Source organism: Camponotus vicinus, unplaced genomic scaffold (assembly GCF_025532165.1).
Source record: "Camponotus vicinus isolate PSW18456_S1 unplaced genomic scaffold, iyCamVici1.0 SCAF_3, whole genome shotgun sequence".
Classification (NCBI taxonomy): Eukaryota; Metazoa; Arthropoda; class Insecta; order Hymenoptera; family Formicidae; genus Camponotus; species Camponotus vicinus.
Window position 1 is genome coordinate 6,167,752 of NW_028141967.1, and position 25,872 is coordinate 6,193,623.

The 25,872-nt window shown below is 29.8% G+C and overlaps 2 protein-coding genes and 1 long non-coding RNA gene across 3 annotated transcripts in view; 2 read left to right on the top strand and 1 right to left on the bottom strand.

The window, feature by feature from the left end:
- LOC145969319 (uncharacterized) overlaps window positions 1-2,394 on the top strand; it is a 29,150-nt gene extending 26,756 nt beyond the window's left edge. The window contains exons 5-8 of the mRNA XM_083095338.1: window positions 820-1,024; window positions 1,200-1,364; window positions 1,523-1,811; window positions 1,900-2,394. Of these exons, the coding sequence (XP_082951464.1) occupies window positions 820-1,024; window positions 1,200-1,364; window positions 1,523-1,811; window positions 1,900-2,057 (817 nt within the window). The 3' untranslated portion in view covers window positions 2,058-2,394. The remainder of the gene's footprint in view (window positions 1-819; window positions 1,025-1,199; window positions 1,365-1,522; window positions 1,812-1,899) is intronic.
- A 9,953-nt stretch (window positions 2,395-12,347) lies between these two features.
- LOC145969298 (uncharacterized) overlaps window positions 12,348-25,872 on the top strand; it is a 34,132-nt gene continuing 20,607 nt past the window's right edge. Inside the window, exon 1 of the long non-coding RNA XR_014438021.1 lies at window positions 12,348-12,806. This is a non-coding gene — a long non-coding RNA (uncharacterized LOC145969298). The remainder of the gene's footprint in view (window positions 12,807-25,872) is intronic.
- On the bottom strand, window positions 17,972-19,393 carry LOC145968736 (uncharacterized). The gene is made up of 3 exons (XM_083094445.1): window positions 18,978-19,393; window positions 18,685-18,834; window positions 17,972-18,358 (listed from the first exon to the last, which is right to left on the bottom strand). Exons 1-3 carry the CDS (start codon window positions 19,242-19,244, stop codon window positions 18,128-18,130), a joined length of 648 nt encoding a protein of 215 aa, XP_082950571.1. The 5' UTR covers window positions 19,245-19,393; the 3' UTR covers window positions 17,972-18,127.

Below are 25,872 nucleotides of genomic sequence, written 5' to 3' on the forward strand. Positions count from 1 at the left end.
TTTAAATGGAACACCCTATATATTTTTGCACATTCTTGTAGCTTATCTCGAGAGCTTTCCAAAACGCTATAATTAAGTACCTTTTCGTTAAGTACTTTTTGAGTTATGAGGCTTGAAATAATTTCTTAATTTTACATCAACCGTAAAATATCTTGTAAAATTTCATTTTTAAAATTCATTTTTCGATTATCTTACCTTAATATTTTTATGTACAAAATAATGAGGGGAATCAATTGGTGTAAAGAAAACACATAGTTGTTTTTAAGAAAAAATATGGAATTGTTAATTGCAAATTACATATTTTTTCTTCGAAACAATTGTGTTTTCTTTACACCAATTGATTCCTCTCATTATTTTGTACGTAAAAGTATTAAGGTAAGATAATCGAAAAATGAATATTTTACAAGATATTTTACAGTTTATGTAAAATTAAGAAATTATTTCAAGTCTCATAACTCAAAAAGTACTTAACGAAAAGGTATTTAATTATAGTGTTTTGGAAAGCTCTCGAGATAAGCTACAAGAATATGCAATGATAAATAGTAGGTTCCATTTAAGAAATTGAAGGTGACCTTTATGTGACCTTCAAATAACTCTTCAAGGTCAAACCAATGGTACCATCTTATGGCCTCCTCGAAACCATACAACTTTTGTCTGAAACATTTTTGTTTGCTGGGCTTAGTTTTCGAGATATTTTACTGTCCAAGTTAAAATGGGACCCCCTGTATATTATATATATATATATATATATATATATATATATATATATATATAAGCGTACGGTATATATACATGAATGTTTTTTTTTATTATTTTCAGTAATACAAAAAATTGGCATAGTGCAGAATATTTTTATATGAAATTTAATCCATTCGAGCGTGAGGAATCTAATTTAGTTTATCCGTCAAATATTATCAGAGGAAGATTTCTCAACACAAATGAAAATCCAACGGATATGACCATCGATGACATTAATGACGTCAATGACTTCAGGGACATTGATCACCATCAATGGCAGAGCGATGTAATTTTTTATATCAATTTTAATGATAGTTAATAAAAATAACATTGAATTTTCTAAGTCTAAATAATTAAGTCAATGAGTCAATAAATTTTATAATTAATGAATGAAAGTAATAATCGTTATTTTTATTTTTTTCTCCAATCAAAATTTTGTTTATTATATATATATTTTTTAGATAATTGAGGAGTTGATTGAGGGATTAAGTGATGAAATAAGAGATAATCATAATATAAATTATAGATGGAAGTGGGATATGTTATCCGAAATCCTATTTAATGATTTAGAATGTGATGATTTAGAATATGATGCTTACTACAAAAGAATTACACAGATAATAGAGGTATGTTATTATAATATATAATGTACTTTAATATTCATATATTAATGTATGACTAAATTATATTAATTATAATTATTTCAAATTTTTAAATCAGTATATTATTTTAAAAACCGTTTGACAAGATGTTATATTTGAATATTGCTATTATATTTTCACAGATTAGATCTAATGTTGTAGAAAAAGAACAATTAAATAGAAAAGAAAATATTAAATTTGCTGTAGGAATGATTGTAACACATATAAAGCCAAGTTTGTATCCACTTTTTAAAAAACATCACCATGGTGTGATAATTGGTTGGCATTGTAAACACACTTGGATAAGTGAAACGAGGGAAAGGCACGCATCACATTTACATACATGCGCAGATTATAAAGATGAGAATATTGTCGATCAGCCGTATTACATAATTCTCTCCGAAAATAATAGAATATGTTATTGGCAACAAGGTATGAAGATTTGCAGCATTTTTATGAATAATATGTAGTCTATGAGTATAATCTTTCATTTTTACAATGCGTATTTCTTCTGTTTTAGATCTTATATCGATACGTACACCCAAATGTATCGATAATGTTGAAATAGGGCGATACTTTTCGAAATTCGAAGGTACTCATTATGTACCAAATAAAAGCTTGGCAAAAAAGTATCCAACTGATATCGCTTTTATTCACGAAATACTTTCCAGCCAATAGTGTGCATTATAAAATTTAAATAATAAATTATTCGCGTATATTAAAATTATGCATAAATTTTTTAACAACTTTGTATAAATATATTGTAATACTCTAGATATTATAGGATTAAAAGTACGTATGATAATAACATATTATGAAAACTAAAATAGTTTAAGAATATATACATGTCTGTGCCAATAATGTTTGTGATTTATCTTTAGTCCAACTAGGCGAAACTTCTGAAAAATATCACGTTCCGATTTAAGGATAAATAGGTCGCTTTTAGATAAAAAAGAAGTATACGAGAAGAATTTTTGACAAAATTTAACTTAAATCAGAGCATGATGATTATCGGAAAAACAATCGATATTATTACAAATAAAGTTTCTGTTTAATATCTAAAACGGATACAGTTTCAAAAATATATAATGTCTTATTTCATTAATAATATCGAAATGAACATAGATCTCCTCCCTTATATACAATAAATATAATCTCTCTCTCTCATCCTAACAATTATATATAATCTTGAAATTTGCAATGCACACACATATACATACATATGTGTATACATACATATATGTACATATGTATATGTATATATAAAAATGTATATGTGTAAAAGGAAGATTGAACAAATTCTGAAACTAAAATTATATTATTTCGGTATCTATACAATTGCTACATATATAGTCCACTTGACATCAGTACCCAGGTAGCAAACACATGTCACTTTGACGTTCCAAACTGGTCATTTTAGGTCATATGTCGTCAAAATTTATTACATGACTTTATATTGACGTCTTGATATAACATTATTTTGACGTCATATTTCAGTCATGAACTGATGATTATTTTATTATTAATGTGATTAGTTAGTACATCGATCCCATAAAAAAATCTTTTAAAATTTTTTATACAGGATGAGCCATTTTAAGTTACCCACCCCAATAACTTTTTTATTTTTGAATGTACAACAAAATGTTTCAAATAAATGTTGCTTGACTTCGAGGGGGACAGAAGATGGTGGAAAAAATTTGACCTTGGATAGTCATTTGAAGGTCACATAAAGGTCACCTTCAATTTCTTAAATGGAACCTACTATTTTTCATTGCATATTCTTGTAGCTTATCTCGAGAGCTTTCCAAAACACTATAATTAAGTACCTTTTCGTTAAGTACTTTTTGAGTTATGAGGCTTGAAATAATTTCTTAATTTTACATCAACCGTAAAATATCTTGTAAAATTTCATTTTTAAAATTCATTTTTCGATTATCTTACCTTAATATTTTTATGTACAAAATAATGAGGGGAATCAATTGGTGTAAAGAAAACACATAGTTGTTTTTAAGAAAAAATATGGAATTGTTAATTGCAAATTACATATTTTTTCTTCGAAACAATTGTGTTTTCTTTACACCAATTGATTCCTCTCATTATTTTGTACGTAAAAGTATTAAGGTAAGATAATCGAAAAATGAATATTTTACAAGATATTTTACAGTTTATGTAAAATTAAGAAATTATTTCAAGTCTCATAACTCAAAAAGTACTTAACGAAAAGGTACTTAATTATAGTGGTTTGGAAAGCTCTCGAGATAAGCTACAAGAATATGCAATGAAAAATAGTAGATTCCATTTAAGAAATTGAAGGTGACCTTTATGTGACCTTCAAATGACTATCCAAGGTCAAATTTTTGCCACCATCTTCTGTCCCCCTCGAAGTCAAGCAACTTTTATTTGAAACATTTTGTTTTACATTCAAAAATAAAAAAGTTATTGGGGTGGGTAACTTAAAATGGCTCACCCTGTATAACATGACTTTCGCGATCAGACTTTAACAATTTTTCTTTCGAGGCATGCGTTTATCTGTGCACGATTCATGTTGCTTGACCACTCAAGTGTTCATTATTAAATTAGTGTATCGTGAAAATATTAGCTCAATCGAGTGTAATTAAAGTGCCAAAAAATATACACATTTTTTTATAATACACCCACACGGAAAAATTTATCTAATAGATATCTAATAAATGTTTAAATGTCTATATGAGGTCCATATCCTTTATAAATAACTAGTAGATGTATATATAACATCCACATATCTATATCCACTAAGTAGCTATCAGAAATATCCACTGGATGTAAACATGTTATCCACGTATCTACATTCATACACAAAAAATATGAGCCACTAAATTTTAGCACAATTTTTTAACACCTTTTAATAACAATAAATCAGCGAAAAATCATCGTATTAAGATAAAACAAAACTCAAATTAAAGCCTGAACATTTCTTTTAAAAAGCAAAAACACAAATTTGAGTTACAAAAGATATTTTACAAAATATATTTTAAAATGGGCGTTGAAGATAGACTTTGAGAAATGAGAAACAAATTTTGTTTTTAACTGGTACAAAAATTTTACAAAAATTTTTGTTTCTTGGTACAAAAATGTATGAGTTTTTAAACTCATTTATTTCCTAATAAATTCATATTTTAATTAATTTTCTACGATCTTTTTGATAAAGTTATATCATTTTGAGGAAAGATTTGACCGTTTATCTGTATGAAACATCTTGGATCGAGTTACACTTTAATTTCTTTTTTGAAAAAGTTTTCCATGATAATTTGTTTCTGAATTGCAGATTTTATAAGGATAGTTTCATTTTATAACATTTTTTTCAAAACGGTGTAATTTTATCAAAAAAGGTAGAAAATTTATTAAAATATAGATTTTATTAAGAAATAAATAATCTTAAAAACATTTTTGCACCAGGGAGTCGATTTTCCTGAGTAATGCAACGATTTAAAAAAAAATTTGTTTTCTATTTCTCAAAGTCTATCTTCAGCATTTGTCATTTTGTAAAACATTTTTTGTAACTCGAATTTAGTTTTTTTTAATTTTTAGAAAGATAGTTTAATTTGAGCTTTATTTTATATTAATACGGTGATTTTTTGTTGATTTGTTGCCATTAAAAGATGTTAAAATATTTTGCTAAAATTTAGTAGTCCGTTTTTTTGAGTGTGAATGTATATCCACCAAGTAGCTACCAAAGATATCCAATGGATATTCATATATTTCCATGAGTTTCACACCTTGCCGCTAGGTGGCGAAAAAGAAAATGCCTAACCCGAAAGTGGGATTCATCTAAGACAGTATATATATAAGGCCGCGGCACTGGTCCCGCGAGCAAAGCTGCCAGATCTCCGCCGCAAGCAACATGCAACACGGCGTGGAGGGGGTAATGAGGATGTGAGCGTAAGCGTACGTGTGAGCTCGGCGCTTTGGCTAGCTTCGGATAATAGAAGAGGACAGAATACAATCTTCTGTCTCCTTCCTACCAAGTTGGCAACGAAAGACGGGCGACGCGCGACGCTGCTCGCTTCTCGATATCTCAATGCGTGCGACAGCGTTAAATGTTTTTCCCTTACAGCTTTTTATATTACACACATATTTTTTAACTGATAAATATTAATCTATTTAATATATTTTTTAACTAATAAATATATTATACATTTATCAGTTGTAAGAAAATATCGATATATTTTTTCATGTGAAAAATTAAATGACATAATTCTTATAAACAAATGTATATATATATATATATATATATATATATATATATATATATATATGTATGTATGTATATATATTCATTTTTAAGAATTATACGATTTGATTTTTTAATATGAAAAGATATATCATAATATTTTCTTACGGTTAGCAAATATATATAATATATTTACCAGTTATAAAAATATCTAATATAACAAGCTAAAAGAGAAAAACGTTTAACGCTGTCATACGTATCGAGATATCGAGTCGCGAGCAGCGTCGAAAATTTATATGCTCGTTATATATCGAGCGGAAAGAATGAATTCACAACTAACAGCGTAGCGCAGTGGGTAAGGCGCCTGATTAGTACGCTGCCTGTCGCTGGTTCAAATCTTACCTTTGATTTTTTTTTATCTTATTATTGTGCTATATATTTTTATTATTTTAACAGACAAATTAGTATTTTAATTATAAAATATATTTAAAAATCATTGAATTAATATTTTTTTATGAAATAAACATTTATTTATAGTTCTCATTGCATAGCAAATAAATTAATTCAATGATTTTTGAATATATTTTATAATTAAAATATTAATTTGTCTGTTAAAATAATAAAAATATATAGCACAATAATAAGATAAAAAAAACTCAATAGTAAGATTTGAACCAGCGACAGGCAGCGTACTGATCAGGCGCCTTACCCACTGCGCTACGCTGTTAGTTGGCAATTCGTTCTTTCCGCTCGATACATAACGAGCATATAAATTTTCGACGCTGCTTGCGTCTCGATATCTCGATACGTACGACAGCGTTAAACGTTTTTCTCTTTTAGCTTGTTATATTAGATATTTTTATAACTGATAAATATATTATATATATTTGCTAATCGTAAGAAAATATTATATCTTTTCATATTAAAAAATGAAATCGTATAATTCTTAAAAATGAATATATATATATATATATATATATATATATATATATATATATATGCACCTTTGTTTATAAGAATGTCATTTAATTTTTCACATGAAAAAATATATCGATATTTTCTTACAACTGATAAATGTATAATATATTTATCAGTTAAAAAATATATTAAATAGATTAAGGCCCTACGCACAATAGGAAAAATATTAAATATTAAATATTAAATATTAAATTTATAGAACGAGAGAAAGAGAAAGGAACTCTTCTCTTCTCTTTTTCTCTTTCTATCAATTTAATATTTAATATTTAATATTTAATATTTTTCCTATTGTGCGCAGGGCCTAATATTTATCAGTTAAAAAATATGTGTATAATATAAAAAGCTATAAGGGAAAAACATTTAACGCTGTCACACGTATTGAGATATCGAGAAGCGAACAGTGTTGCGCGTCGCCCCGTCTTTCGTTGCCAGCTTGGTAGGAAAAAGACAGAAGACTGTATTCTGTCCTCTTCTACTATCCGAAGCTAGCCGAAGCGCCGAGCTCACACGTACGCTTACGCTCACATCCTCATTACCCCCTCCACGCCGTGTTGCATGTTGCTTGCGGCGGAGATCTGGCAGCTTTGCCCGCGAGTCATGGCTTATCGGTCAAAGAGCGCATTAGCTCGAAGACTGTTATAGCCGTATCTCTTCTTTTGTAAGAGGAGCGCCAGAGCTCCAAAAATTAACCGCAGACTGTTAATTTTTTTAGATGGCGAATTCCGCCATATGTATATCATAGAAGATAGAATAAATATCCATGCAAAAAATAAATATCAATACATAATAGTAAATGTATCTATATTAATAATAAATGTATCTATATAAATATTCACTGAATGTTGTACAAATATCTACAGGATATTGATTTACATATCCTGTAGATATCTATGAAACTTCGAATTGCGGACATTTGGATACCTATAGCATCTCTAATGAGTGTTTTTCGTATATTCATGGATATCTTTAGTGCCCATGAAGGATATTTAGTGGATTTCTAATACCAATTATTTTCCGTATGGGCAGTTGATTGGCAAAATATATTTTTATAAAATGCAGGCAACGAAAGACATTATTTGTTAAAATTTTATATGATATTAGATGTATGTTTTTATTTACGTTTAAATAAAATAATAATAACAAATATAAAACTTGTGACCTATTTTCTGACCATATTTGCGTTTTCCAGCGTTTTCGAATAAAGCAGTTTAATCGATCCGAGATTTTTCTGAAGAATAGAATAGCTGTAATTGTGTTCAATGATGCTCTTGAATCGGTTAATCTGTTTTATTTGACAACACTATTAAATACATTATGCTAAGAAAAAGACGTCAAAATATGGTACATTTTATGACGTCAAAATGCGGTACATGTTATGACGTATAAAGAATATGTGACATTAGACCGTCATAAAAACGTCAACTCGTGACGTCAAGAATAGTCAGTGAATGACCAATTTGAAACGTCAAAATGACGTGTGCTACCTGGGTAGTAGCGTAAACCGAATCTTCTGGCTACGTTATGACACATAACAGTTAATAGATATCTTCGAAAATATGCTATCTGTATCGTGTAGGAATTTATATCATAAATTATATTAGAAAAATTATGTATTAAACATTTATCAGATATAAAAAAACATAGTTATAATAAATTATTATAAATGTACAATAAAACATAATCTAAAATAACTTATAAGACTTATATATTTGTTATTTTTGGAGATGAGATCAAAATTACCTGCTATGACAGTAACTAAGATCTTTCGGCTAGGATTCAGGACAGATCGAGACTTTTGATTCCCGACGATTTCCAGCTATTTCCAAAGTCAAAACGATCCAACAATATATGCGACATGTGACAAGTAAATAAAATTCTACTTCACTTGTTATTCATTTATTTAAGCAATTTTAGCTCAAAATTTAAAAATTACTAATTAATCGAAAGATTGCACATGCATTAGTAAAAAATGAAAAGGAAGAATCGATAAAAAAGTAAATAAAATTTTTAATAATAAATTTTATTAATAAAAATATTAAAATAATTAAAATTAATCTAATTTGACATATAGTAAAATAGATTTAAAATAAGGCCGAAAATATATGTGTATATATCCGAAATATATGTTACGAATATGAAAGTAGTGTAGGGAAGATCGGAGACAAAAGTAATATTTTTTGTATTATAAGTCACTAATTAATTATCGTTAGAGATATAAGAAAAAAGATTATATGTTAAAAAACTCCATTTATTGTTCTATTATTATACCTATGTTTCAATCTCAAATGATAGATATTTAAAGAGCTACTATAGCTTTTCACAAGTACGTTGATTATTTTATCCTGGGGGCCTGGGACGAAAGTAACATAGTCTGGGGATAAAAGTACCAGTTCTTATTTTCGGGAAAATAAAATAAATATGACTTTTTTCAATTTAAGGGAACTTTTATTATAATCTTTTATTAAGCAAGATAACTTTTATTATAAATTTGTATTATAGGTAAAACTTTGGAAAAAGACATCAGGCTCGAATCGTCTTGGCCTTGCCATATATTGTCAAGGTCACTGTCCTGAGTAACATTCAAAAAATTTTAGCCGTCGCTCGTTGTTTATTAAAAAGTTATTAACAAAAGCGTATATACAACATGCGACTATACGAATCTCCACGCAATGTTGATTTGACTTCTAAAAAGGTCAAGGTTATTTTAACTTTCTATGTAAAGCGAGGTTTACCCCACACCACCTCTGAGTCAGCGCGAAACAAGGTCTATTATTGTATGGTTCTACATGGGTTTGCAACTTTCCATGCGAAGCGAGGTCCACCGCACACCACCCCCCTGGCGAAAATAAGAAACTTTATAAAGCGTTAACAACCGTTGAGTGAGGGTTTTCTGAGAGTTTATATGCTTTTCAAACTTTGTAAGAGCACTTACATAACGCTGTTGGGTTTTGAATGCTTATCAAACGCTGCAGTGTTGCAATTTTTGTTCTACAAACTCTTTATATAATGTTACATGAAAGTTTTGCAATGCTGAGGTAACATTTTTCAGAGTACGTTCAGTAAACGTTGATACATCTTCGTGTACAGAGTTTACTCAGACTTTTCAAACGTTTACGATTATGCTATAACGTACAAACGTCTTTTAAACGCTGCAGTGTTGCAATTTTTGTTCTACAAACTCTTTACTAATCGTTTTTAAACTCTCGACGAACTTCCACAAACGTTCATGTAAACGCCAAACAAACGTCTCATTTTTGCCAGGGCCCTGAGTCAGCGCGAAACGAGGTCTATATTGTATACCATAGTTCCACATGGGTTTGCAACTTTCCATGCGAAGAGAGAAACCAGACCTCGTTTCGCGCTGACTCAGGAGTGGTGTGGGGTGGACCTCGCTTTGCATGGAAAGTTGTAAACCCATGTGGAACCATACAATAATAGACCTCGTTTCGCATAAAAAGTTGCAAACCTGTGTGGAACTGTACAATAATAGACCTCATTTCGCGCTGACTCAGGGGTGGTGTGGGATGGACCTCGCTTCACATGGAAAGTTGTAAACCCACGTGGAACCATACAATAATAGACCTCGTTTCGCACTGACTCAGGGGTCCCTGGCAAAAATGAGACGTTTCATGAACGTTTGTTTGGCGTTTACATGAACGTTTGTGGAAGTTCGTCGAGAGTTTAAAAACGATTAGTAAAGAGTTTGTAGAACAAAAATTGCAACACTGCAGCGTTTGAAAGACGTTTGTACATAGCGTTTTTGAGAGTTTGCATAGCGTTTACATGGCGTATGCAAAGAGTTCTTTAAACATTTATAGATCCTCTATTAAGTGTTTAATTTCATCTTTGGAAACTGCGTGCATCCTCTATTAAGCGATTACCCGACAAAAACAGTACGTGAAATCCACGTTATTACCACGTAGATTAATATCGTTGAATCTACGTGGATATTCAAGTGGATAATCCGCTCAAAAACGGTACTAGAATCTACGTGGAATCTATGTGAAAATTTCATGAACTTTCGAGACATATTACTTTTTTCATTTTTGATAAGTGAATATCTTGGACATTTATAAAAGTATATAAATACACTCGGCCATAAGAATAATTTTATTTTTATTTATATTTTATTTTTAATATACGCAATAAATAGGCTATCTCCCATTTATCCGTTTAATTTCAAATAATCTGTTCCATATTCTGAATCCCAACAAGCGATCCAGATTATTAAACAAATTATTTTAAATTAAATCAGTTTATTAAATTAAACTGACTAAAGAACCGTCTACAATGAAAATAATATCGGTGCAGTGGACGGTGGAGTAAGACTAAGAGTAATGCGAAATGGAAAAGAATCATTCGCTTACGCCTTACTCCACCGTCCACTCCATATTACTTCCATCGTAGACGGTCCTTAAAAGAAAAAATAAACTTCGGATCGTGTTAGTATCAGTTCTTTATATACACTTTATGACGGAAAGTTGAATACGAGTTAGCTAATTTGATGCAGCGCCGCATAGCGGCAAAGCGAGGAAGCATATTCTATATACATATGTACTATTACATTTCTTAGGCGTTTCTTAGGCGTTTCCAAGCCGTTTGTGTAAACGCCGTACAATTCGCCACATTGAAAAAGTATTTGCTGAAAGTGAAAAAACGGTATTGGAAAAAGTGTTTGTTAAACGTTTGAGAAGTCTGATAGTAAACTCTGTACACGAAGATGTATCAACGTTTACTGAACGTACTCTGAAAAATGTTACCTCAGCATTGCAAAACTTTCATGTAACATTATATAAAGAGTTTGTAGAACAAAAATTGCAACACTGCAGCGTTTGATAAGCATTCAAAACCCAACAGCGTTATGTAAGTGCTCTTACAAAGTTTGAAAAGCATATAAACTCTCAGAAAACCCTCACTCAACGGTTGTTAACGCTTTATAAAGTTTCTTATTTTCGCCAGGGGTGGTGTGAGGTGGACCTCGCTTTGCATAGAAAGTTAAAATAACTTTGACCTTCTTAGAAGTCAAATCAACATTGCTTAGGAATTCATATACGGAAAAAAAAATTTAGCTTTCACAGCTAAAAACTAGATCCTGTAACTAAACTTCGCTTGTATTATATGGACACCTAAAGTTGTAGCTGCGATATCTATTTCTATTAGCTGAAACATTTGTAACTGTGGCAGCTAAAGATTTAGCTGCAGTACACATTGCAGAAAATAGCTATAGCAATATGCACAACAACAATTAGTAGTGATGCGCACGTTGTTTAGCTGTTAGAGCTATAAGTTTTAGTCCTATAGCTACTATTTTAGCTATATCAGTATCATAGCTAATATTTTAGCTAAATCTACACAAATGACGTTGTATATTCGAGGTATATCCTACAGCTAAAATAGTATCAAAAATGGTATAAACACGATAGCGCTATTGGCTGTGCTCAGCAGAAAAAACAGCTTTACAATTGTAAAATTTGTGAATCTAATTGACGCATGCTTTTAATTTTGACTGAATCTAAGAGCATACGCCAATCAGATTCACAAATTTTATAACAGTTGTAAAACAGCTTTTTCTGCTGAACGCAGCCAATGATTGTTAATTCTATTGGCAGAGGCTAAAAAATATAAGAGAAAATATAAATCACACATATATATGCAAAAATATTTTATATTTACTTTTCTTATATACATTACATGACTATTAATTCTTATATAAATTATATCGAATCTAATACGATTTTGCATTGGTTTTACGCCATTATTATTAATATTCCTATTTTTTTACTCCCGACTGCTGCCAACCTACGGTTGGCAAAAAGACGGAGGGAGTATGCGTTTCACCGAGCTCGGATCGGTACTCACAGCTTTTCTCGATAACAATAACATAGTTCGGTGTCATCTTTTGCACATCAGTTTTTTATTAACCAAGGATGGTTTAGAACATATAATTATCATTCTTTATTCTATTAATAAAAATCGGAAAAACAATATTATTTCGTCTATACGTTCTCTCATTGGCTGCGAGCGGAACTAAGAAGCAAAAATGATTCACCAATAAGATTCGTTCTAAGCATCCGTATAGGGAAATATAGTTGGAGACATCTCGAAGTAGTGGCGGCAATAATAATTGACATAACCCTACATGTCAAATTATTATTGTTGATTAATGATAAAAATTGTAAAGTTATTAAAAAATCAGCATGGATAATATGGATATATCTGAAGCAAGTGTTCCTAAACAGGTAAGCTTTTCTCTCTTTCTATTATTAATAATAATAATTACTTTTATTTACAGCAAAGTTATAATAATAAATAATATAATATAACATAATGAGAGAAAATAATCTTCTGCGTAGCCATATAATTATGATTATATGATATTTCTACAATCATTCTTGGCTACGCAGCAAATATATAAACTTCTATGATTGCAGAAATACTATATAATCATAATTATGTGGCTACGCAGAAGATTCTCTCTCACATTATGTTATATTATTGTTGTATTATTTATTATTATGACTACGCTACAAATATATAAACTTTTACATAAATAATATAACATAATGCAAGAGTAAATAATCTTCTGCATAGCCATATAATTATGATTATATATTTCTACAATGATTCTTGGCTACACAACAAATATATAAACTTCTATGATTGCAGAAATACTATATAATCATAATTATGTGGCTATGCAAAAGATTCTTTCTCACGTTATGTTATTGTTGTATTATTTATTATTATGACTATGCTGCAAATAAACATAATTATTATTAATAAATAATACAACAATAAAATATAACATAATGTGAGAAAAAATCTTCTGCGTAGCCACATAATTATGATTATATAATATTTCTGCAATCATAGAAGTTTATATATTTGTTGCGTAGCCAAGAATGATTGTAAAAATATTATACAATCATAATTATACGGCGACGCAGAAGATTATTTACTCTTGCGTCATGTTATATTATTTATGGAAATGTTTATATATTTGTAGCGTAGTCATAATAATAAATAATACAACAATAATATAACATAATGTGAGAGAAACCTTTTGCGAAGCCATAAATGATGATATGATTATGATGGTAGGATATTTCTACAATCACAACACACACACACACACACACACACATTCTTGGCTATGCAACAAATATATAAACTTCTATGATTGTAGAAATACTATATAATCATAATTATGTGACTATGTAGAAGATTCTGTCTCGCATTATGTTACATTATTAGATACAAATTATTACATGCATATTATTTAATAACAAAAACAAAATGTAAAAAATATAATTGTGAAATAATAAAAAAGTAATAATAATATATATAAATAATAAATAAAAAAAGTATAAAATAGAAAAAACAAAAATAATAATAATGATAAATAAAATAATAAATAAAAAAAAAGTATAAAATAAAAAACAAATAATTTAAAATAATAAAAAAAATTAATTAAAAAAATAATAAAATAAAAAGAAGTAAAGAAGTAAATAAACTACAGCTTTTAAAAGAATGAAATAAAAAAAGTTTTTTTAGAAGAAAAAGTACTCCCGACTGCTGCCAACAAAAAGTATGAGATAAAAAAACAAAAATAAAAAAAAAATCTAAAATAAAAAATAAAAAATTAAATAAATTAAAAGAAAAATTATATAAAAAAATAAAGACAGAACGAAAAAATAAATAAAAAGGAATAAAATACAAACAAAAACAAAAAAGTAAATAATAAAAAATAAGAATTTAACAAATATTTAATAATAAAAAATGTAAGATTTAAAAAGTTTGAAATAACATTTATATCTATTTGTAAGTACTAATAATTAATAATTAACTTCAAATTAATATTAAATATTACATTTAAAAAATTATACATGAGGGAAGTAATAATTATTATTATTTCAATTTATTCATATTTGAATTTACTCTTTCCACATATAATTTATTATTATTAATTCCACATTTTACAAGAGCAGTCGGGAGACGCCGCGTTAAAGCTCTAAAACATATTTAAAATTTATCAAATTGGTGATCGCACTACCTGATACTCCTCTTGTAAGTGTGTTCCGTATGTGTACATGAGTGTATGCATGTATGTGCGTATGTTTTAAATCTAGCGCGGCGTCTCCCGACTGCTCTTGTAAAATGTGGAATTAATAATAATAAATTATATGTGGAAAGAGTAAATTCAAATATGAATAAATTGAAATAATAATAATAATTACTTCCCTCATGTATAATTTTTTAAATGTAATATTTAATATTAATTTGAAGTTAATTATTAATTATTAGTACTTACAAATACATATAAATGTTATTTCAAACTTTTTAAATCTTACATTTTTTATTATTAAATATTTGTTAAATTCTTATTTTTTATTATTTACTTTTTTGTTTTTGTTTGTATTTTATTCCTTTTTTATTTTCTTTGTTTTGTAGTATACTTCAAATCATACAATAAATAAATGAGAAATCAAGAAAAGTAAGCGTAAACGCTAAAATTAATATATTAAAATGCAAAATTGCATTTGACTATAACATATATTGCAAAAATGATTGTGTTAATTAGAGTATTATCAACATATTGTAAGAAAGATTACTTAAAACTATGTGAAATTATTTATTTTATATTATATTTAATATTATAAATCTTAATTCTAATTAAACTATATAAGTATAATAAAATGATAATAATATTATAATGTTATAATATTATTATCACTTTATAATAATGAATGTAATTGTGTGTGCTTTATTTATGTAATATTAATAAATAAATTTATATATTCAGTTTAACATAAAATAAATCTTTTCATAAAATATATGATATTACACACAAAAATATAAACAGAAAAGTAGGATATAAGAAGTATATGATTATGTAGGATGATGTAAAATAACATATCGCTCACCAGTTGCCATAGTATAAACGAATAAAGAAAAAGGATCCAGTAAGTCTTCATATTTAATAAAAATCCACTTTGTACTTCGTTCTACTTCAAAACCACCAATATCACAATTAAGACCCATATTTAAAAGAGAGAAACAAATAAAAAAAAGATTATTTTGATAAAGAATAATATATTGAATTTCTGCAAAAATAGGACAAGAACTTTCATCTGTTCCACAAACTAATACCATTCTGTGTTGATATTGAGTGCCTTTATAATTAACCCAATTTACAATAAAAAAATATGGATCATGAAGTATATTATTTGGCAAGAGTGATGCAAAATGATTAAAGCGATCGTGTTTAGTAATATTAATCATATTTCCTAATCCTACTTCAATAGTTGGAATAATACTTTCCTGAGCCATAAGTTTATAACAAAACGAAAGTTGATGACGAGTAGCGATAGAAAAAGCAATATTCTTTCTTGACATTACAACATTAGCAATTTTCTTTAAAGCTTTATGGAAACCTTCAAGCCTCATTGTAGATAATAAAATTAGTGGTCCAGATTGCATCATGATACGTGCGTAGTGAACAAGATAATAATGTTTTGGTTTTAAACATTCGTTCGTACATTTCATGTATTGGTTGTGATGTTCCAAAACTAATATTTTAAATGCAGAAGCAAAATCATCTGACACTGATCTACTTTGCAAAAGCTCAATAATTTCTTTTAACAACAAATATAATTTCCAAAATGGGTCATTATATGATTTAATACGATGTCCAATAATAACACCGAAAAGTCTACAAAAGATCAACATTTCTGAAGCTGTCATTTTCAGTTTGCTTTTTGTCGCAAAATCATTATGAATATAAGGTGGTTTATTTTGCACACCAGGACCATAATGAAACATTTGCACACTGTGATTGAGATCTGACAAATTAAAATCACCGATATCAATAAAATGACTTATTATTGGAATCATATCATAATGAGCAATACCTTCTAAAACATCATGCATAATGTCAACATAAGCGTTATCAGTCACATGAAATGAATTGACTTCATTAAGGACGCATTCTTCTTTAATTCCAGTAAGTGAACTGTTTTCTAAGACTAAATCAGTTATATAAGATGTACGTGTTCTGAGAACAGTTTTGTCTTCAAAACAGGTAGTTTCACAAAAAGTGCGATGTAATTTGCAAAATCTACATGCATAGTTTGCACGAAAACTTTGAAGAAATCCACACATTGTATGAAGTCCTAAATTGTCGCCAAATAGTAAACCTAGCACAAAGTAGATTTTATAAGTATTACTATTTACAGTTAGAGATACTATAAGAGAGATCCGCGGATGTGCCGTCTTGGGGTAAAACCAGATATCGGATATGACGTTTTCGATGGCGGTTTAGTTTGATTGTAAATGCAAGAATACAATATATATATATTTTTATTTGTAGTTATTGATATTTAATAATTACATTGGAAATACGCAAGTGTTAACACTTTTATATACTTTCACTTTATATAAGTAAAAATAAAAATTATATATATATTACTTTTTATAAAACAGAATACAATTAATTACCCGAGGTTTTCTTTTTTTTCTATTTTCTATTTTATTTGGTATTTTCCGCGCTGTCAACCTCTGTACTTAGATAGAAGGTTTTTTTGACACTCTGTTTTCTTTTGGCAGGTGACATGTTAGGTCGGCTAGGCTTTCTCTGTCAGTTATATCTATCTTTCTCTCTCACACTTCCGGTTATACCCCAAGCGACGGGAGCCAATCAGAAATCGTTAACGGATCCGCGGATCTCTCTTATAGTATCTTTATTTACAGTAATTGTTATTCCGTTTTGTTCTAAAAAATTCAGTTCCTCAATCAAAGGTGCAAATATTCGTTTGTTTCCAAATTCTTTTCGGTCTTGAGATAGAAATAAAATAACTAAGAAAATATTCTCCAAACGAGATATGCATTCAGGTGGCAAACATGGTATATAGCAATATACTCCTCCAAGAGCAGCATTATGAGAGCCTAACGGATTGTTCACTTCCCAATCATTATAATAAATGAAAAGTGGTAGAACGATAGTATCATTATCAAAGTTCTTTCTTTTCCGACACCAAAGTTCAGATTGAATAAAGTTTTTCACACTATCCAAATTTTTAAATGAATTAATGTAATGTATTGTAGTAGTAAAGGCATCAGGCAGTTGAAAAAAATTTTTGTAATACTTGTCTTAAAGGTATGAAATAACTATAAACTTTTTCAATTTTTTCAGCAACAAATGATCCAGTATTTTTATACACCTTTCTATTACCTATATAATATTTAATAGGAGCTATATAATTACCAGAAGATTTATAATATTTAACTCGTTGATATTCATTTTTAAGATAATTGAATGGATTTTCTACACAATTAAACATTGATGTTATTTCTTTAATTGTTTTATTATCAGAACCAAGTGTATTTAAGTGTGAAATAACTTTTTCTTTTAAGATAGCAATATGACCACTTATCAAAAGTTCACTAATATCATTAATAATAAATTGGATATGATTTCATGGGATTGAACGTTTATTATTATATAATTTTGCAACAAAAGCATTATTGTGATCTTTTATAATAGATTCAAATTCAGTAAGAGTTACTTTAGACAAATAATTTTCAGTAGTAATTTCTGTTGTTGACGATATACCAGAACTATTCGTAACAACCCGATCATCACATTCATTAAAAATTTCTGTATTATTACATTTAGGATGTTCATGAGTAGAGGACCAAGCAGGAAAGTTATGATTCGGTCCGAGTAAATGTTTTCGTAATGAATTTCGCAATGACCATTTTCGATAACATCCATTTTCACCACATTTAAAAACTGTAAATAAATGAGTATGATGTTTCAAATCAAAATGCATAAATAGACCATTGACAGATGTTTCTGATTCTTTACATAAAAAACACGTAGGCATGATTGCAATTGAAATACTTTTGGAAAAGAACTTATAATTTTTTATATTCTTCAATCAAAGCAAGAGCATTAGAAGTAAGTTGAGAATTTTTATGCTTATCCCATAAAGTTTCAAAATCATATATAGCTCTTTGCAAAAACATAAAGAGTTGTCCTACTTCGGGAGGATATTGAAGATTTAAAGCATTACATGATTTAAACACGAAGTCTACATTTTTTAGTGATGTTTCTACCTGATATCTTAACTCGTTGATTACAACGAAGCACTGATGAATTTCATCAAAGTTGGGACCAACTATCACTGCAACGGGCTGTGAGGTCAGACCAAATGATTTCAATTTTTTCGCTCGATCTTCTAATCTAGCATCCAGATTAGTAATTGTCTGCAAAATATAAACGTATTTCTAGTATAATATTTAAAAAAAGTCAAATTTTATTGTAATATAACATAGATTTTAATTCCAAAGAATCTAACGTGTGGAAAAGGAAAAATTGGAAAGTGTATTCAATTTAATTGCATATTTACCTTCACATGTAAAAGAAATGTTTCTTCACATTCTTCTTTAGAAGGTCTCCAATCTCTTGGTTTACCTTTTTTTACTGTGATTATAGGGAATAAATGAGGCATTAATGATAGAATTACAACTTTGGTACCCTCTGTAGAAATATAAAATATCCCAGTAAGCAAAATGTTAGCAGATTGGCAGCAAATTCGATCAGAATCCCACACCAGAACCGTAGCCATCTGTGTCCGCATTAAGCTTTTGTTTTGGCGACAGAGTCTGTAAAACATAACCTGTCAACAAACTGTCGGCAGAAACCGAGCAGGATCTGCGCGATGCAATTTGATGTTAGATTGCCAGCAGAAACCGAGCAGAATCTGCGCATGCAACCTGATGGCAAATTGACAGCAGAAACTGCACAAGATTTGCGCTTACTTTTATTAATATTATATAAATGCAACAAAATTGATTATTACAAGTGCTAAATAAGAATATTATCGGCAAGTTAATTACAATTTTCTTCTAAAATGACATATATGTCATATGTTATATCGTAATATATGTTAATATAATATATGTTATATCGTAGTTATATCTCATATAGCAAAGGACTAATTTAATTAAATTAAATTAATAATAAAGTAAATGATAAAAGTAAATGTAACTTGTAAAATTGGAGATGTAATTTATTTAGAATTAAATTCTTGCTTTATGCCTCAAATAGGCAATACATGAATAATTTTCCATTTATCATATTGATTCCAATCAGTTTAATATTCTGAATCTCATCTGCTTGTATCAGATATCAGAAATTAAAGTGATAGAAATTAAAATGATAATTACTATATTTTTAGTCTTTTATTCATATTCGCGACTTTATATATATTTTTGACAGAAATTAGATTACGAGAAAGTACAGCTCACGTAACGGTAAGTAAAGGAACTATCGAATCATGCAAACCCTGTTCCGTTTCTGCCGTCAATCTGCTATCAGAGATTGTGTGCGCAGATCCTGCTCGATTTTTGTTATCAATTTGCTATCAAATTGCGCCTCACAGATTCTGTTAAATTTCTGCTATCAATCTGCCGTCAGTTATATCTGTAGGCTTTACTCGATTTCTGCCGATAATTTGACATCAAATTTCATTGCGCAGATCCTGCTCGGTTTCTGCCGACAATCTGTTGTCAAATTGTGCCGCACAGATCCTGTTCAATTTCTGCTATCAATCTGCCGTCAGTTATATCAACAAGTTCTACTTGTTTCTGTTGACAATCTTTTGTTTAGTCATGTGAACAGATTTTGTTGTATTTCTGCTGACATGCTGGCAACATAATTGAATGTATCAGTTTCTTTACACAAACTGTAATCTTTCTGCCTTTAAAATTTGTAATGGGCATTTAACGAAAATCTGTTTTAACAGATTTGGTTATCTGGGTTGTAATGTAAGAATATATATATTTTTTTAGCTGAATAGTCAGACTAAAGTTCTCTTTCTGATATTATCATAAAGATTTCCTGAGAAAAATAATATAAAATTGTAACACAAATTATCATTTTCTACATTAAAAACATAAAAACAGTTTACCGTTAAAAAAACAAAATAATACAAAGATAATACTTACCATTCATTATAGAGGCTTCTTCTTAATATTTTAAAAAAGATAATTATATTATAATATTTCAAAAGATATTAAATTTTATTTAAAAAGCACATTGAACGTATGCGTAGAGCTCAATGGTATAAGGTTAGTAGACGACACGATGCCTAATGCGAAATGATGCCTAAGATGATACTAAGCTTCTGAATGGTTACGCGTATCTGAGCTTCTCATTGGTTTTTACTTGCAAGTCCTAGGCCCTCTACGAGAGAGGAGGTAAGATTCGAATCTGAACGTTTCTGAAACGTACATACGGCGTCTTTGGACTTAACTATTCTACACAGGACGTTCTTATCGTTATAGAAACAAACCATTCGGCAGGTTAACAAATCAAAAACGTTTTTTAAACGTTTACATAACGTTTATGTGTTGGTGGGGTATATATATACATATATATATATATATATATATATATATATATATATATTGTGACCGTTAATTTTTTTTAAGGGCTAATGATTTTACGTGGCCGGTGTTTTTGGCCCACGGCACACCTTCGGCGCGATCTCCTTACATAACAAAGAAAAACGTTTCTCTCCAAAATCAAATATATGGGCGCCAGGTGCGGTAATCCGCACCGCTCTATAAAATTTACCGTATCGGCCGTACACAAAGAATGCAAAATTTTCAGAAAAATCGCGACGGACGCTCGACTAGCCCCGTCTCGAAATTGGCAGAGGGGGGGAGTCCGTGTTAACAATTCACAAGGAAGGATCGAGAATACAAGGTGGCTGCAAATAAAACATGATATAATAACAAGAATTAATATATTTAACATATGAATAAATTTTAATGACAGGCAGATTCGTGTAGATGCAAAGCGGTTTTATAATATTGATTATCCGATTATTAGCCGGCAGCGACGGGCCGGCATTCGAGCGCGATCACCGCGGTATCATATGTCACGCGGCGGAAAAAAAGCATACAAGAAAAGTCCCGGAATTCCGCGCTAAACGAGACTTGTTAGAGTTTCGGCAGCTACGAATCCCCAGATAACTTTTAATAATGAGCACCGCGGTGTCGACTCCTTTAATGACATCCGTCTTTCGCGAATAGAAATAATTAATTATAATAATGGATCTACCCGCCGCACACGCAGTTAACAGAAGCGATTATAGATGCGAACCGATTATACAGATCTGCTGCTTTAACGAAAGAATTGAGCGACTACTAACTTATCTAACATGAACGGTTGAATCTAGACATGAAAAACTATCAATAACAATAAAGTATCAAATGATTTGAGCCTCGGAAATATGCGAGCCGATGCCGCGACGTATTTGTCGGTTATTGGATATCGCAATCGCCTTTGTGTGTGTGCTCGTCGTATCGAAAGTTCAACAGGCAAAGATTTTCACAAAATCACAATAAACGCAACAAGAAAGACAATTAATTTGACTGTCGGCGCATACTCGGGAGAGAGGGCACTTACTTTTATTTGAGCTCGAACAAGACATGTCGGCCGGCCGCCATACGTTAATGCGCAATTACCGAAAGCATGAATTCGTCTCACGAAAAGAATTTTTAACGGCAGCAATTCGGCAGCGATCCTGTTCGAGCTACTTCTACCTGATAATCTAAACGATAAACGGCCTGATGGGGTCGACGCTCGTCTCACCGATGACTCCGTGAGGTCCTCGGCGCTCTCGGCATCAGCGTGAGAAATCGATGGATTTGGACCGTCGTACTCCTCGCCGGTTCGCCGAACAGTGACGAGCGGAAGGCCCGTCGGATTCATGCCGGCAAGTTAATGTATAATTAGGCCACTTGTGGCGCTTCCGCTACCCTCAGGATCGTCATGCGTCTCAATTAATCCTGCGGCCTTCAGGGCCGTATTCGCGCCTGTCGCTCCCTGTCTCTTCTCTGATTATTTTTCTTGGCCCTCCTGTTGAAGCCCGGTGTGAGGGATTTTTACGGTAGCCGCTCGCCGTAACTATTATGGTTCTTCGGTAGCGCTTAATTCGGCCGCAGCGGCTCCGTTTTCGGGGTTCCGGAGTCCGATCTCATTTCTCGGTCGACCTTCCCCGATTGTTCCTCGTACCTGCTGAGTATAGGGAGGTTTACAGGGGCGGCAGCGAAGTCTTAAATTGACGTTACAATTTTTAGGAAAGTAGAAAGAGAGGTACTTAGCTCGGCGTTCTCCTTCCGGTCGGCGCCTCCGCTCGTCCCGTATCTCTTGGTCCGGTCTTCTGCGCCGTGTCGAGTCACCGGGTGAGATTCCGCTAGCGTCCCCCATTACAGTAGCGTCTAATCTTAATATTACTATCGCCATAATAAAAAAAATAAATTTTTACGCAAGGGAGGCGGGTCTACTCCCGCCCCCAAAATCTGCTCTCTCTCCCTAAATCAGGGGAGGACGAGGGCCCAAAAATTCCTCCCGGTTGGATCTCGCGATCCTTGTGACGTGCCGCCAGGCGTCACGTCACAATATATATATATATATATATATATATATATATATATATACACTTACATTTTTATTTTTTATTTAATTCACTTTATTAATTTTTCAATAAATGTAACAAAAAACTTTTAATTAAACTTTAAAAAGCATGTACATAACTTGACATATACTATATACATTCTTTACTAAACTATACGCAAAGCGGAAGTATCCCACTAATGGCGGACGACCAATCCGCATCCTGCAGCCTCGGTGTCTCATCCCTCACTTGAGGATCCCTAATCGTAAATAGAGACTCTCTAATCGTAAAAATAATTCGTAATTTCTATATTAGAGGGCCTCTAATCGTAAAAATGCTTCTAGCGGACTGTCAAAATGTCAAAATAAAAAGAAAATTATAATAAGAAAATAAGTAGAAAATCGTAAATAAATAAGAAAATTATTGTCTTTGATACATTTTGAAAAAACTTTAAATAAATAAAAATTTATATGTTAGTTTCATGCTGAAATACTAACATACACGATATAGTGAAAATAAATGATTTATATTTAGAGATTTAATATGTTTTTGAGTTGATATCGTTACTAAAAACAATAGTCAGACTGCGATTATATATAAATGGTAAAACTAAGCGTGAGTGAAATTATATGTATCATTAAACCGAAAATATAGGCCAAAGCTGCATGCAATACGGATAGCTATGTCTTTACAAATAATAGAACTAATAAAGAATAATAGAACTAATAATAATAGAACTAATAAAGAATAATAGAACTAATAATAGAATTAATAAAGATCTAAATTATATAATATGCAATATATTATTCTATATATAATATATTAAATAATTCGTTTAAATTCTACAAATTTTTGGATATAATTTATTGTATTTTAACTGGTGTGTGCATATTAGACAAATAAATCTATTTAAATTCAAATCGAATTGAAAAAAGCATTTATACACATATAACTGAAAATAGCTTAATTTACTTATGCTACCTTATAGCAATGTAAAAAATTATATTTTAATGTAATATATAGAATAATGTTAAAAAATCAAAAAATTCTGCACAGAGAATATATTTGATGTAAAATTTTCATATTAATTTAAGTGCAAAAGTTTTTAAATAAAAATGAGGTTTTCTTTCTATTAAATAATAATAATATATAAATAATATTGAAAAATATAATGAGTTTGATTTGCTTCTTAGATCATCCAGTAACAAGTAATTATCCAGTATACAATTAATTAGCACATATTGTATAAAACAAGAAATGTCAATAGAAAATTTGAATTTAGTAGCTGGATCGGAATAACGTTTAAAGAGTGAAAAAGCTGTCAGAATTACATAACAAAAAATATTAACAAATCAATAGCAAATCTTGATACTGTTATCTTAGCTGTTTTAAAAAACAAGAACATGTATCCCTTATAGAGATTCTAAATTCTATATGGAACATGAGGTTTTTCATGTCCTCATGTTTCTTACAGAATTTTATATGAAACATGTAAAAATAAAATTAGGATTTAAAATTTCTATAAGAAATATGTTCCTGTTTTTTTTAAAACAGACGTGTTTCTGTTTTTGACTCATTTGCTTATGCCTTCTTGAAAGGAAGGGGAAGTGAAGCGGCTATATCGCAGAAAAACCTTCATGCTATATCGGGACTTGAATCCGAGATCCTTTATATAGCAGATAAATACTTTGCCACCTTAGTCACTCGTCGCTCCTATGAGACGTTAACCCACGTAGAAAATTATCCAAATGTAAATCAACATAAATTAATTAAAGAAATTAAGTAATTAAATTTAAATGTTAGACTAATAATTAGAATTAATAATTAAAATACATATGTGTCAATTTTTTAAATATGTATTTAATTAGAATATGTGCCAATTTTAAATATGTATTTAATTACAATATGCAATATTTTATTGGCAGCGCCAAATTTTTTAATAAAAATTTTTATTTTTTTGTTTTATATTAATTTCCAGTTTTCAATTTTTACATAAATTTTTAATTTTTTAATATTATTATCTTTGGAAATGAAAACAACTATTATGTATAACAGAGTTTTCGATTAATATTTCTATTTAAACTTGTAGCAAGTTTTCATCCTTAGTTGGCGCAATTTTTTTATATCATTATTTTTATAGGATATATTATAATTATATTAACATAATTTGTTGTGTATGTCGCATAAACTTGCGCCTTTTTTACCTATTTTTAAAAAGATAAGTTTTTAGAAATTATATCATTTTTTTAAGTAGATTTAATTAGTCTTTTTTACTTTTATTGATTTAAATGTATTAGCGCCGTATCTGCAATTTTAATATAAGCAGGAAACCATGCTGTAAGCAAGTAATTGCAATGTTAAGCTAATTAAATAAATTCTTCAAAAATAAATTATTAGTTTAAATTGAAGGCTTTCTATGAGAGAAGTAAAGGGAGGAGAATATTTTCAGTTGAAAAATATATATTGGAATCAGAGTAATATTCTATAATGAAATATTTTTTGTTATATAAATTCTCATTCCTGCTGAAGAAAAATATTGTTATTTTTCTAATTTTTTAATTTCTTAAAATAGGTTCCACAGAATATCAAGTTACTACATCAAGATACAATGTCTGCCGCAGAAGTAGCTAAACAAATTTTAAATGGCGTTCGTCGAAATTATACAGAATTTACTGTACTAGGATATCTGTTTTATCTGTTATCTAGAACATATATTCTTAGATATTTTCGTCATCTTGGTATTTAATTTCTCCAAGATGCTTTTAAATTTTTTTGCTAACATTTTCTTCAATAATCGTATAAAGTTATTTTTTTATATGTATAATGGCTTTATATT

What these genes read in the sequence shown, in the direction of transcription:
- LOC145968736 (XM_083094445.1), bottom strand. Translation starts at nt 19,244, where the DNA reads ATGTTTTACAGACTCTGTCGCCAAAACAAAAGCTTAATGCGGACACAG. An exon ending in CATTTCTTTTACATGTGAAG is followed by an intron (nt 18,835 to 18,977) that starts GTAAATATGCAA and finishes TATATTTTGCAG; the next exon opens with ACAATTACTAATCTGGATGC. An exon ending in TCAACGAGTTAAGATATCAG is followed by an intron (nt 18,359 to 18,684) that starts GTAGAAACATCA and finishes ATTTATTTACAG; the next exon opens with TTTTTAAATGTGGTGAAAAT.